Source organism: Mobula hypostoma, chromosome 6 (assembly GCF_963921235.1).
Source record: "Mobula hypostoma chromosome 6, sMobHyp1.1, whole genome shotgun sequence".
NCBI classification, from domain to species: Eukaryota; Metazoa; Chordata; class Chondrichthyes; order Myliobatiformes; family Myliobatidae; genus Mobula; species Mobula hypostoma.
The window spans coordinates 140,223,392-140,237,551 of record NC_086102.1 but is presented as its reverse complement, the minus strand read 5'-3'; the positions used below and the strand labels follow the sequence as shown (position 1 = coordinate 140,237,551).

Below are 14,160 nucleotides of genomic sequence, written 5' to 3'. Positions count from 1 at the left end.
AGGTGTATTCATAGAGTCTTCGAGTCTTGCATCATGGAAACAAGCCCTTTGGCCCAACTTGTCCATGCCAATCAAGGTGCCTTTCCAAGCTAATCCTATTTACCTGCTTTTGACCCATAGTCATCCAAGTCCCTCCTATCAATGTGCCTATCCAATTTCCCTTTAGAAGTTTTATTGTTCCTGCCTCAACCACTTCCTCAGGGAGCTCTTTCTACATAGATATCACCATCTGTGTATAACAGTTGCCCATCATTACAGTGTCCTCTCTCAGTACAATGGTTTGGAGACCAGTAGAAAGCAAAAACTATGTGTAACTGGGAAAAAATTAACCTACAATACTATAGAACCTTTACTTTAAAAGTCCGAATTATTGATATTGTGGCGTTAGATCCCACCATGTTATGATGCCTGGCTTTACTGTTCGGTAATTACTGTCAGCTTGCTTGGATCCAGCATTTAATCTGAACTATGTACAAGAACAAGGAAAATGAGGATATATTATGACAACTTTTCCTATTTTATACTTGACAGGTGCACCTGTTAATGATTATTTTAAGGATATTTCTTCTTCTTCTCAGACAGTCCCACACTAAACATAACCTGCTTCCCCTCTCATTTACCCACACCCACTGTTTTTCCCCTCCTTTTTTCCGAAATCACAGACTATCCTGGCAACATTAAATAATTCTTCTTCATAACTCTGACCCTTTTAAGGATTTAAAATTTTACAAACATTTCCTTGGCCAGTAGTATCATGAAACTAAGAGGGGAGAGATATTAAGAAAGAGTAACAATGCAGGATTGGTTAGGGACAAACAATTTATTGCTGAACATGCAAATGAGTCCAGCTTTATCCAGCTATCTCCTATAATCTTGGTTTATGTATCCTTTGGTGAGATTAGTTTCTTTTTGATGGCTGGTTGCCTAAGTAAGTCATTTGGTACTTAGGAGGAGTTCATGATGATGATCAGAGGCCATTTTCTGTGTCAAACTCCAACAACCAATCAGTATGTACTCCTTTTGCTTGCTTAAATTATCACTTGCCCTGGGTTTAACAGAAAACATTTATTGATAATAGGAAAATGCATATGATAGTTCAGAATTTTTGCCATTTTCCTCAGTGCAATTAAGCATTCCAATGGTTACCTTTAAAAAGCTGGGGGTTATCTTCTTCTCCAGTCTGCTTAGCATTTGCTCAATGGAAGACATGCGCTTGGATAGGTCTGAAATCTGTAGGTAAGATTAGGGTCAAACCACCACCAGCTCACCACCACCACCATCACCCACCACCTCCACCATCAAAAGGTGAAAGCATTTTAAAATTCATCCAGCTTAAAGAGGAGACAAAAGAGACTGCTGATTAAGTAAAAAAGAGAAACTCAAAAGGTCAGCCAGCATCTGTGGAGGGAATTAGTCAACATTTCAAGACAAGCCCTTTAGGCTGGATTGAAAGAGTAGAGGTAGGTGGCAACAAGGGCGATACATCTACCCATTACCCACATACTCCTCGCACTGGATCCCTTCCCCTTACTGTTCCCATCTGCCCACACCACCTCCCGTACTTAGTTCCATGCTCCACCTTATTTTCCTCTCAGATTCCATCATCTGCAGCCCTTGGCCGACACCCTATCACCTCCCAGCCTCAGTTGTTATTTCCACTTTTCATCCTTCCGCCTGCCAATTATCCCTCCTCACATGGATCTGTCTAACACTTGTGACTCTTGCCTATCTCCTCCTTTCATCTCTTTATATTGACTCTTTATATCTCCCCTCTGCTCTTTCAGTCCAGATGAATTTTCAACCTGAAACGTCGACAGTCTATCTCCCTTCACAGATGCTCCTGACCTGCTGAATTCTCGCAGTCTTTTTTTCCCTTCAGTTTCAAAGGGAACTTCAGTATCAAGTTAAAAGATGCAAATTGAAGTCCAATTTTGGATGCTGAGAGCAATGTAGACTTGCATTATTTTCATCCTCAATTCCAACGAATTATTGTTATGCCATGTATGCATCATTTCTTATCCTTACTGTTATACTAAATATCCCCTTTCAAAGTTATTGTCAGAATCTGTATTACATATAGCATAAAGTTGTGATGTGTGAAAGTGGAGTTGCAGAAACTAACTAGACAATTAATTTTAAAAAGAAGATAATTGGAGGAAAATCAGCAAAGGCAAATTTATGACAGGAATTGAGTACATGATCAAAGGTGCCTAATTGTAATTATATACTGTAAGTTGCTAACAGCACACCTAGAGTATTGAGTACCTGTTTGTTTCCTTTATCTACAGAATGGTATACTTACCACTGGGGGTATGCAATGAAGATCCATCAGCTTGACTCCTTGGCTGATGGACGATGGAATAAACTAGGTCTTTATCTTACAAATATTATTGAACTTACAAAATTCTCTTAAATCCTAACAGGATGGATATGGATGCAAACCCTGGTTGATGCATCTGGCACTGGGGGTCAGAGTCTCAGAGTAAGAGGTAGACTATTTAGGACTGAGATGAGATAAAATTTCTTTATTCAGAAGACAGTAAATTTTTGGAATTTACTGGCTACCAAATGTTGCACGCTATATTGTTTAAAACTGTGGACCATAAAGGCAAAACTCCAATGTGCAGTATATGGCAAGTTGTGTTTAACACATAATTGTGCTCATTTGTGCGAGCTTGTTTGCTTGAATTCTTTGTTTACCTGAATTCCACCAGCGCCAGAATTCTCCAGTGAAGTGCCTTTATTCCGATGCTGTACGAAGTGGCGATGATACATTGGATGTTCAGGAGCCTCATCGTTGTCAGAACTCTCCATGTCCGTGTAGGACTGGGCCCTGCGCCTCTGTTGTGGCAAATACTTCTGCACCTCAGTTTCTTCATTGGAGATGCAAATTGGAGGAACGGACTGAACGTGGGGAATCCTCTGTTCACAATGCATAAGCTCCTCTGAGATCAATTTACGTGGACGCGAAGGACATGGAAAATTAAAGACATTAATGTGAACTTAGAGGACCCATTTACTGTAGAAAAATTAGAAAAGAACCTTGAAGAATTAAAAGGAGGCAGAAAAGAACTTAAACAGGGATCCAGGGTGTTAAAAAGGGCTGGGAAATATCCATGGTAAATAGAGTTAAGGAGATCCCCAAGGCATATTGAGAGTGTGGCCATGAACCTGTTGATGCACTGAAGGTTAAAAGAGGAAAGTTGACAGAGACACTAAGTACTTCATATCAAGGAAAAGGATAATGAGATAAGGGAAGGATTGGCTGACTTTCTCAGGCATGTTGATATGAAGAAGGAGGAGGTGTTAGAGTTCATGAAGAAAATTAAACTGGATGAATTCCCAAGGCCTGATGGGATCTATCCCATGGTATTTTAAAAGGCAAGTGCAAAAACTAACAGTTCTTTAGATCCTCTTTCGATAAATGTGAGGTTATCCACTTTGGTGGCAAAAACACGAAAACAGATTATTACCTGAATGGTGGCCGATTAGGAAAAGGGGAGGTGCAACGAGACCTGGGTGTCATTATACACCAGTCATTGAAAGTGGGCATGCAGGTACAGCAGGCGGTGAAAAAGGCGAATGGTATGCTGGCAATCATAGCAAGAGGATTCGAGTACAGGAGCAGGGAGGTACTACTACAGTTGTACAAGGCCTTGGTGAGACCACACCTGGAGTATTGTGTGCAGTTTTGGTCCCCTAATCTGAGGAAAGACATCCTTGCCATAGAGGGAGTACAAAGAAGGTTCACCAGATTGATTCCTGGGATGGCAGGACTTTCATATGATGAAAGACTGGATCGACTAGGCTTATACTCGCTGGAATTTAGAAGATTGAGGGGGGATCTTATTGAAACGTATAAAATTCTAAAGGGATTGGACAGGCTAGATTCAGGAAGATTGTTCCCGATGTTGGGGAAGTCCAGAACAAGGGGTCACAGTTTGAGGATAAAGGGGAAGCCTTTTAGGACCAAGATGAGGAAAAACTTCTTCACACAGAGAGTGGTGAATCTGTGGAATTCTCTGCTACAGGAAACTGTTGAGGCCAGTTCACTGGCTATATTTAAGAGGGAGTTAGATATGGCCCTTGTGACTAAAGGGATCAGGGGGTATGGAGGGAAGGCTGGTGCAGGGTTCTGAGTTGGATGATCAGCCATGATCATACTGAATGGCGGTGCAGGCTCGAAGGGCCGAATGGCCTACTCCTGCACGAATTTTCTATGTTTCCATGATATAGGTGTGGTCTTAGAGGACGGGAGAATAGCCATTGTTGTTTCTTTGTTTAAGAAGGGCAGTAGGAATAATCCAACAAATTACAGGCCAAAGAGCCTCAAATTAGTGGTAGGGAAGTTACTGGATAAGATTGTTCAGGACAAGATTTACTCACATTTAGAAAACCATGGACATATTAAGGATAGCCAGCATAGATTTGCGCACAGGAGGTCATTTTCTCTGAACTTGATTTGAGTTTTTTTAAAGAGGTGATAAAGAAGATTCATAAGGGCCAGGCAGTGGATGATGTCTACATGGACTTCAGTAAAACTTCAGTAAAAGGTCATTTGTGCTAAACTCATCCAGGAGATTAAGGTGACTTGGCAGTTTGGATTTAAAACTGATTTGGCCATGGTAGACAGAGGACGGTGGTGGAGGGAGTTACGTTGACTGGAGGTCTATCACCAGTGGTGTTCTGTAGGAAATAATGCTGGGACCTCTATTGTTCGAGGTCTGTGGCACGATTTATATGAAGGCTGATTAGTAAATTGTGGCTGGTATAACAGTTTTAATCTGGAAAAGTGTGAGGTGTTGCCCTTTGGGAAGTTAGATGTAAGAGAAAAGTATACAGTGAATTTCAGGGTCTTTAGGAACATTGATATACAAAAGTATCTTGGCATGTAAGTCCACGGCTCACTGAAAGTGGCAAAGCATGTAAACAGGGTGGTAAAGAAAGCATGCAAATACATGCCTTCATTGGTTGTGGAGTTGAGTAGGGAAGTCGTGTTGCACCTGTATTAAACTGTGGTTAGGCCACATTCAGGGTATTGAGTATGGTTCTGGTTGCCGCATTGTCAAAGGGTTGTGGGGGCTTTGGAAAGGATGCAGAAAAACTCCACTAGTATTTTGAGGAACAGAGAATACCAGCATTTGGATATCAGTCTGATTAGGAGGAGTCAGCTTAGGTTTACGCATGGGAATGCATGCTTGATGGATTTTTTAGAGTTTATTGAAGAGGGAACCAAAAGTATAGATGAGGCTAGGGCAGTGGAGATTGTCTATAAGACCTTTGACAAATTCCCACATTGTAGGCTTGTCTGGAAGATTAAGATTTGCCATGGAATCCAGGGGGAGTTAGGTATATGAATTAAAAAATGGTTCAGAGGTTTGAAATGAATTGTAGGGATTCAATGTTGTTTCTTGGAATGGAGGCTGTTGACTAATGGTGTGCTGTAAGGTTTGGTGCTGGGACCCTTGTTATTTGCTATTTATATAAATAATTTGGATGCAAATATGCAAGGATTGGTAAATAAGATTGTGGATGACACAGAATTGGGAGATGTTGTTGATAGCAAAGAAGGCTATTGTAGATGACTGGGGATCGTGATCAGTCATGGAAGTGGGCTAAGCAATGCAAATGGATTCCAAAACAGGTTTGTGTGAGGTGATGCATTTTGGAAATCAAACCTGTGTAGTAATTACACTATGAAAAGTAGGACGCTATGGAGTGTCATGGAACAGAGGGACCTGGGGGGTATAAGTGCACATTTTATTGCACGTGGTGCCCCAGGTAGACAGAATGGTGAAAAAGGCATTTAGCAAATTGGCCTTCTTCAATCAGGCAACTGAGTGTGGAAGTTGGGACGTTATGTTGCAAGTTATATAAGCTGTTGGTAAGGCTACATTTGGAGTACTATGTACAGTTTTGGTCACCCTGTTATAGGGAAGATGTGCTTAAAATGAAAAAGGTGCAGAAAAGATTTCCAAGATGCTGCCTGAGTACTAGGGAGAGATTAGTCAGGCTAGATTTTTATTCCCTGGAATGTAGGAGAATAAGCGTGCAACCTTATAGAAATGTTTAAAATGGTGACAGGCATAGATAAGATGGTATGATAACAGTTTTTTCCCAATGGCGTGAGAGTCCAAAACTAGCAGCATAGGTTTATAATGAGATGGGAAAGACTTAAAAGGGATCTGAGGGGCAATTTTATTTTTATGCCGAGGGTGATGGGTGTAAGGAACGAGCTGCCAGAGAATGTGGTCAAAGCTGGTGTAATAGTAGCATTTAAGAACTATTCGGAGAAGTACATGGAGGAGCAGGGCTTAGGGCAAACATAAGAAATTGGGACAGTTGAATGGGCACAATGGTCAGCATGAAGTGGCTGGGACAAACAGCCTGTACCAATGCTGTATTGCTCTGTGACTCTACGATGTTGCCTGGATTAGAGAGTATTAGCTGTAAGGACAAACTTTGATTGTTTTCTCTGGAGCATTAGGGGTAATCTGATAGAAATATTGTATATAAAAATATGGCATAGATAGGGTAGATAGTGAGAGTCATTTTCCCAGGGTGGAATTATTAAATATTGGAAGGAATAACTTTTTAGTGAGAGGAGAAAAGCTTAAAGGAGATTTACAAGGCAAGTTTTTTGGCACACAGTAGTAAGTGTCAGTGGAAGTGGTGGAAGCAGATGTGATTGCAATGTTTAAGAGGGGTTTAGCCAATACATAAAGAGACAGAGAGAATGGAAGCATATGGATCACATGCAGGCAGATAGGATAAGTTTAATTTGCTGTCATGGTCAGCATAGACATCATGTGCCAAAGAATGCGTTCTTGTGCTGCACTGTTCTATGTTCATGTTTTTGCCAGCAATATTATCCCAGGACATCTTTTGAGGGATATGAGTTAATCCAATAATGAATTTTGATGTTTGAATAGATATCATAGCAAATAAAACTTGATAGTGAATTCCCTTGCTATAAAAAATTAGGTAACAAGAAAAGAACAATAAAACAAAGCAGGGCTAGAAATTGGACAAACACTACCTTCTTAAGGATACTTATGGTCAAGGAATGAACGCCAGGGATACTGGATATTGAATAATGAGACTTGCACTTAAAGTTGGAATTGATGTAGATCCCAAAGCTGAGGTGCCAATTATTAGCTCTGTATTTCACCATGGAATGTACACTCAGTGACCACTTCATTAAGTACACCTGCACACCTGCTTTTTATGCAGATATCTAATCTGTTAGTCATGTGGCAGCAATTCAATGCATAAAAGTCAAACAACAAAATGGGGAAGAAATGTGAACTAAATATCTTTTGCTGTGGAATGATTGCTAGTGACAGATGGGGTTGTTTGAGTATCTTAGAAACTACTGATCTTCTGGGATTTTCATGAACACCAGTCTCTAGATTTTACAGAGGATGGTGCAAAAAACAAAACAAAAACATCCAATGAGTGTCAGTTCTGTGGGCAAAAACACCTTGTTAATGTGAGAGATAGAGAAGAATGGCCAGACTGGTTCAAGCTGACAGGAGGGTGACAGTAACTCAAATAACCATACGTTACAAACAGTTGTGTTCAAAAGAGCATCTCTGAACTCACAACACATCAAACCTTGAAGTGGATGGGCTACAGCAGCAGAAGACTGCACTTGGTTTACTCCTGTTCTAATAAAATGGCCACTGAGTTAGGTACAAATGAAGTGTATTGCACAGCGCGTGAAGTACCTAGTGAAGAAAATGGAAGCATACCAGGTTTGCAAGATCTGTCCAAGCTTTTCCTTCTTGAATTAATTTCCACTCGGACTTCTGTGCTGAACACTTGATCTGGCGTCAAGTTCTGACTTTTTTCCTGCAGGATGCTCCGAAATACCGAGGAAAGCTCTGGGTTGTCAATTAAGGATCCTTTCCTGGAACCCTCTCCTGTTACACCATTGCCAGGAAAAGAAAACTCTGAAAATGACTGTGAGAAAAATGGAAATGAAGGAAAATAATGGTCTTCTCCAAAGCCCAAATATTGTGCTGATAAAACTATTTTAAAGGAAATTCCCAATTGGAATTGAAACATCAACCAGTGAACTATCACTCCTGAGACTGTGAGCCTACTGCTCGTGTCTATAAGAGCCCCTGTGAATATCCACAGGATATGAGCTGGAATTCACCAACCTTCTTAAATAGTCACTCACTCCACCACTGGCACACAGTGGATGCAATTTGGAGCATTGGCAGGGGAAAGCATGGTAGTGTCACAGTTAGTGTAATTGCTTTACAGCCCTAGTGATCACCAATCGTGGTTCAGTTCCACCACTGTCTGTAAGGAATTTGTATGTTCTCCCTGTGACTGTGAGGGATTCCTCCGGGTGTTCTGATTTTCTAACAAATTCCAATGACATATGGTTAGGGTTAGTAAGTTGTGGGCATTCCATGTTGGCACCAAAAGCATGGTGACACTTGCAGGCTTCGCTCAACACAATACTCTGACTGTGTTGGTCATTGATGCAAAAGGATGGATTTCAATGCATCTGCCACAAGCAGGACTTCCTGGTGGCCAAACATTTTTGTTCCGATTCCCATTCATGTTCCAACATGTCAGTCCGTGGCCTCCTCTTGTGCAAAGGTGAAGCCACCCTTAGGCTGGAGAAGCAGCACCTTATATTCCATCAGCATAGCCTCCAACCTGAAGGTGTGAATATCGATTTTTCCTTCTGATAAACAAATTTCACCCCCCACTTTCTGTATTCTGCACTCTGACCTATTACCTCTTCTCACCTGCCTATTACCTCCCACTGGGTCCCCTCCTCCTTCCCTTTCTCCTATTGTCCACTCTCCTCTCCTATCAAATTCCTTATTCTCCAGCCCTTGATCTTTTCCAGCCACCTGGCCTCACCTATCACCTTCCAGCTAGCCTCCTTCCACTTCCCCAATTTTTTTATTTTGGCATCTTCTCCCTTACTTCTCAATTCTGAGGAAGGGTCCCAGCCTGAAAGGTCGGCTGTCTGTCCATTTCCATGGATGCTGCCTGACCTGCCAAGTTCCTTCAGTATTTTGTGCTTGTCGCAATGCATTTCACTGTATGTTTTGACATACTTGTGACAAATAAATCTTATATCTCATGCACTGTTCTATTCAGTCAGGCTGTTCCAACAGCAGTTCCTAAGCCCACGATCTCCGTCGCCAAGGACAAGGGAAATAGGCAGATAGGAACACTGCTGCCCGCAGTTTCCTTCTAATCCTGAAACACTTCTCCAATTTCTCTGTGAGACATTTTCCCAGGAAAATTGCAGTGACGGAAGAAGATGACTTATCATCACCTTTTCAAGGGCAATTAGGAATGGACAATAAATTCCAGCCTTGGCAACAACACTGAGATCTTCAAGATGAAAATACAATAAAGTGGCGCAGAAGAAAATTCTCCATGGCCCTTGCTACAGTCTTACTGCTAATCTACATTGGATCCAACAGCTCCAAAGGCACTGATATCTTCTGTAAATAGCCATTTTGAATGAATGCTTTCAGGAGGGAGAAAATTGGAACAAATAGAAAGGATAGGCTTTTTGTTTTGAGTAGGTGGAACAGCATTATAGGGTGAGTTCCTGTGACTGCACAATTTTCTAGAAATTCTATTGGGGCAAATAAAACAACTTTAGCTTTGAAGTTAGCGGGAGCTGCATTCTGACAGTGTAAACAGCCTTGTTAATTTAGAGCCAGAGGAATTCAGGTCTGCTTCTAGCCTAGCAAAGTTTCCTCAGTCCTGAGTGTGGTGTGTGGGGTTTAGCATGGATGGGTATCTTCTGGGGGCTCAGGGTTGAAGAAAGGTAACCTGGAAAAATTAATGTTTCAAAAATCCTGTGAAATTTATGTTATCATTCTCTAAGGAACTCAGCAGGTAAGGCAGCATCTATGGAACTGAATAAGCAGTCGATGTTTTGGGTCGAGACCTTTCATCAGCACTGATGAAGGGTCTTGGCCTGAAACGTCGACTCTTTATTCATTTCCATTGATGCTGCCTGACCTGCTGAGTTCCTCCAACACTTAGCATGCATTACTTTGGATTTCCAGCATCTGCAGATATTCTTGCTTTTGTTATAATTCTCTAAAGTGATATTCCTTGCCAAAGGCATCCTGCTGATCGACTGGAGGCCCTATGAATGGGAGGTTTATTTCAGAAGTTTGTGTACAAGAATAAGTCAGAGGATGATTAATTTGAGGGGACAGGTTTTGAAGGTGATCGGTTCACTTGGGGAGATATATAACTGGAGAATATCGGGTTTGGAGGAACAGTATAGATGTCTACAGCGTAACATGTTTGGTCTAAAGGAAACGTGTTTTTCTTCCTGACTCAGGCCAATGCATAAAGTTAAACAGCAGCATTATTTGTTTGCTTCCAACTACTGGGCATCCTCAAGGGTTGGGTAACTCAGTTCTGTGCTTTAAATTGACAGCTGTTTTTAACCTGCCTCTCACTAACTGATCTGAGCTGCCTATGCTCATTAAAAGTGGACACGGGAATTTTGTGTGGCTTGGGTTGCTGGATTAACTTTGTTGAAATTTACCACTTGTCTTCACCCACCCATATCTGTGGGAGATCAGATTGAGCCCTGCATTGGAGAGTGGAGAAATATATAATTTCCCTGAATTACAATGCATCACGCTGAGAGGCACAAATTTCATCACAAGAACTTGTGGTCTACAGATGCAATCATGTGTACAGTGTATTAGAATGTTTTCGAAACTGATGATGTATGCTTTGGGAATAATATAATGTTCCATTTTGCTTTGCTGCTTTCATGCATATTAAAAGAGAAACAAATTTCCATAAATCATTCTACTGCTTTACTTCTAACCTCAGATTACTCTCTGGAAAATATCAATATTTATCTACACCAACATAAAAATGCAAGACATTTGAAAAACCTAAGGTTAAAGCTGTGAATCCCTGCTTGAATAAGCAAACAGATTGTGCGGTATGATATTGAAATCACTGATCAAATTTGGGGCTTACTCATGCTTTCAATGTTCTAACTGCTAAGCATGGATCAAATTTGAAAAAAAATCAAGAACAGGAAACTAGCGAGTAGCTGGATGTACAGATTTAATTAAATGACTGAAACGAACAATAGAGATTTTAAAAATTGCAATGCATTGCACCAAAAGTATTTGGATACTTAATTGAAAAAGGAACAATGCATGTGAGTTCAATTTCAATGTTTAAGACCTTGGATAGGTACATGGATGGTATGGTCCCAGTGCATCGATGGAACTAAGCAGTTTAAATTTTTTTGACACCAATTAGATAGGCCAAATGGCCTATTTCTGTGATGTATTTTCCTATGACTCTGTATTTGGTAATAGCAGGCAGTGGAACCAGTTGACAGCATTTGAAGAGGCAGCATTGGCACAATGCATTTTATGGTGTAAGTCTGCCACTCTGGCACACACAGTAAATTGAGAGATCCCAACTGACCTCAGCTAGTTCAGCATCTGTAAGGAATGCTCAACAAATCCCTGACCAGCAAAGTTCAGGAATCCACTTATGGATAAGCTGCTTATAGTTAGCACGCTTTACAGTACAGGTAACCCTAGTTCAATTCCCACCACTGCCTGTATGGAGTTTGCTGTTCTCCCTTTGACCCCGTGGGTTTCCTCCAGGTGCTCTGGTTTCCTCCCACATTTGAAAGATGAAGCAGTTGGTAGGTTAATTGCTCATTGTTAATTGTCCCATGATTAGAATGGATTAAACGGGGGAGTGCTGGGTGGCGTGGCTCGAAGGGCTGGAAGGGCCTATTCTGTGCTGTATTTCAATGAAAGAAAATTGCTTGTGGAGGCAGTTGGCAAATTGTGCAGTACAGCTGAAGAATTGCAGGAGTTACCTGGAAGTCATTCCCCTCATAATGTGGTGACGGAACCTGGAGAGAAGGACGACGAGATTGGGAGGAGTATTCTGAGTCCATATCAAAGTCAAAAAGATGCACCGAAAGCAGACGTTTGTTTCTACGTTGCTATGGGTATACGAGGAATAGAAAATACTTTAGGTACTTTTCATTTCAAGATTTCTTATATATTTGTTTCTTTAAAAATATAAATACTTTAATCAGAGTTTTGAAGGAATAACAAGTAGAAGCAGCTAACTGAGTGCTTTTTTCCTAAAAGCCATTGGGTTGAATTGCCTCCTTTTTTGTTTAATGCAATGCCTTTTGTGACAATCTAGAATGAGTATAGCATTAAAATGCTCGCTGAGTATGCTTTAGTTAATGGAATTATTCACTGTTATGCCCCGTGGATTTCAGGGTTAGGGGAGAAAGCTAATGGAAGTACGTCATGGAAAAATTAATAAACTAACAACCTAAAAAGGGTAATGCATTGCATTTTCATTCAATCAGTAAAGACACAGGTGATGGTCACATGACTTCCATTTGCAGAGGAGGCTATTTATGGTGTCTGGCATGTAAAATCTTACTTGAATTATTCCCACATCTTAGCCAACATACACAAATGCTGTACAAACTTCCATCTGTACGATCAGCAGCTTAAACTTAATTACTATTTCTCAGCTAACCAACATATCAAGGCAACTTATAGTAAGTCAATGAACATTAACTGGATATTCAGGAGAATTTAAAGGACAGCGTAGCAGACTTAAGGAGACTTTCAAAAGTGGGAAGAGATGGAAAGGCGGAGGGATTCATGTGAGGATTTGAAAATTCAAGCACTAGGTGATTTAACTATTTGGTCACTGATGCATGGAGGGTGAGCACATTTGAGACATGAGAAAACATTTTGATTTTATCACTATTCTCACCCAAATATGTAATTAATAAACAAACCCCATTTTGTTCTGAGTACTGAATGTTTGGAAATCATATGCAACTCCAAGATGAATTTTAAAACTTAATCTTGGCTGATGGGCTAGAGGGGTCACTGGGAAGATGCTTCATGATGAGGATTGAACCAAATATTTTGCTTACATTTTAGTGAGGGTGGTAAAAAGCTTCCTTCAGAATCAGAATTATTTATTATCACTGACAAATGTTGTGAAATTTGTTGGTTTGAGGCAGCAGTACAGAGCAAGATAGAAAAATTACTGTAAGTTAGAATATATAGTGCAAAAAAGGAATGATGAGCTAATGTTCATGGGTTTATGGACCATTCAGAAATCTGATGGCGGAGGAGAAGAATCCGTTCTTAAAACATTGAGTGTGGGTCTTCAGGCCACTGTGCTTCCTCCCAGATAGTGAAGAAGTTATGTCCTGAATTGAGAGGGTCCTTAATATGGATTTTGCCTTCACAAGGCACTGCCTTCTAAAGATGCCCTTGATTGTGCAGTGTTGTACCTGTGATAGAGCTATCCCACCTACACTGAGACGGAGAATGGCACGAGCTGAAAATCTGCTTTGAGTGGCATCCAGACACCACTTGATGCAAAACCAGATATGAAGTAAAGCTAGACGAGGAACAAGAGATGATTAACATGTGAAGCAAACCCAATGTGGAAATTAGAGAGTGCAATTAGTTATCAATACATAAATGAGCTAATAGAATGATTAATTCAAACTGTTAAGAGACTGGAAAAAAGATGTTGCTTATATAAGGTGGGCAAACAGAACAAGTAATATAAATAAGATACTGATGTTGGTATAAATGAAAAAAAGCTGATAATACAAACAGATATAGAGATATGGAAAAGAAGTTACTTAGAGATACTAAATGTAAATATTGGAACTTTTGTAGTTAATTCCACAAACCAAGTCGAAGGATATTGGGAAAATTGTTACTTATACAAGCCAGATAAACGAAAGAGGAACTGGATTGCTGTACAGAGCCCTAGTGTGGACACAGCTGGAATATTTTCTGGGTTGTCTACAAAAAGATATTCTTCTGAAAGAGGGCCTGCAGGAAGTGACCTTTATTTCCAATATTTGTATCCAATTTATGTTAAAACATCAGTTTGCATTCTCTGCCCAAGATGGCTATGGAGGTTCAGATGTTGAGTATATTTAACAGCTATGATTTTATTGTACATTGGAGCAATACAACATGATGAGGGGTAAAATGGTATATTCCTGATTCTATTTCTTATGTTCTTATCTCGCAGTAGAACCAGATACAGCAAGGGATTTGTAAGAAATACTTTCTATCAGCGTGGAATATAAAACTGCTA

The 14,160-nt window shown here is 40.4% G+C and overlaps 1 protein-coding gene across 8 annotated transcripts in view; it reads right to left on the bottom strand.

Moving 5' to 3' along the window:
* LOC134348440 (melanophilin-like) overlaps window positions 1-14,160 on the bottom strand; it is a 202,450-nt gene that overhangs the window by 28,709 nt on the left and 159,581 nt on the right. For 7 of the 8 annotated variants that reach the window (XM_063051815.1, XM_063051817.1, XM_063051813.1 and 4 more), the window contains 4 exons: window positions 11,873-12,001; window positions 7,755-7,965; window positions 2,701-2,945; window positions 1,147-1,230 (listed from right to left, as the gene is read on the bottom strand). In XM_063051815.1, the coding sequence (XP_062907885.1) occupies window positions 1,147-1,230; window positions 2,701-2,945; window positions 7,755-7,965; window positions 11,873-12,001 (669 nt within the window). The remainder of the gene's footprint in view (window positions 1-1,146; window positions 1,231-2,700; window positions 2,946-7,754; window positions 7,966-11,872; window positions 12,002-14,160) is intronic. The other variant, XM_063051818.1, reaches the window with a different exon arrangement.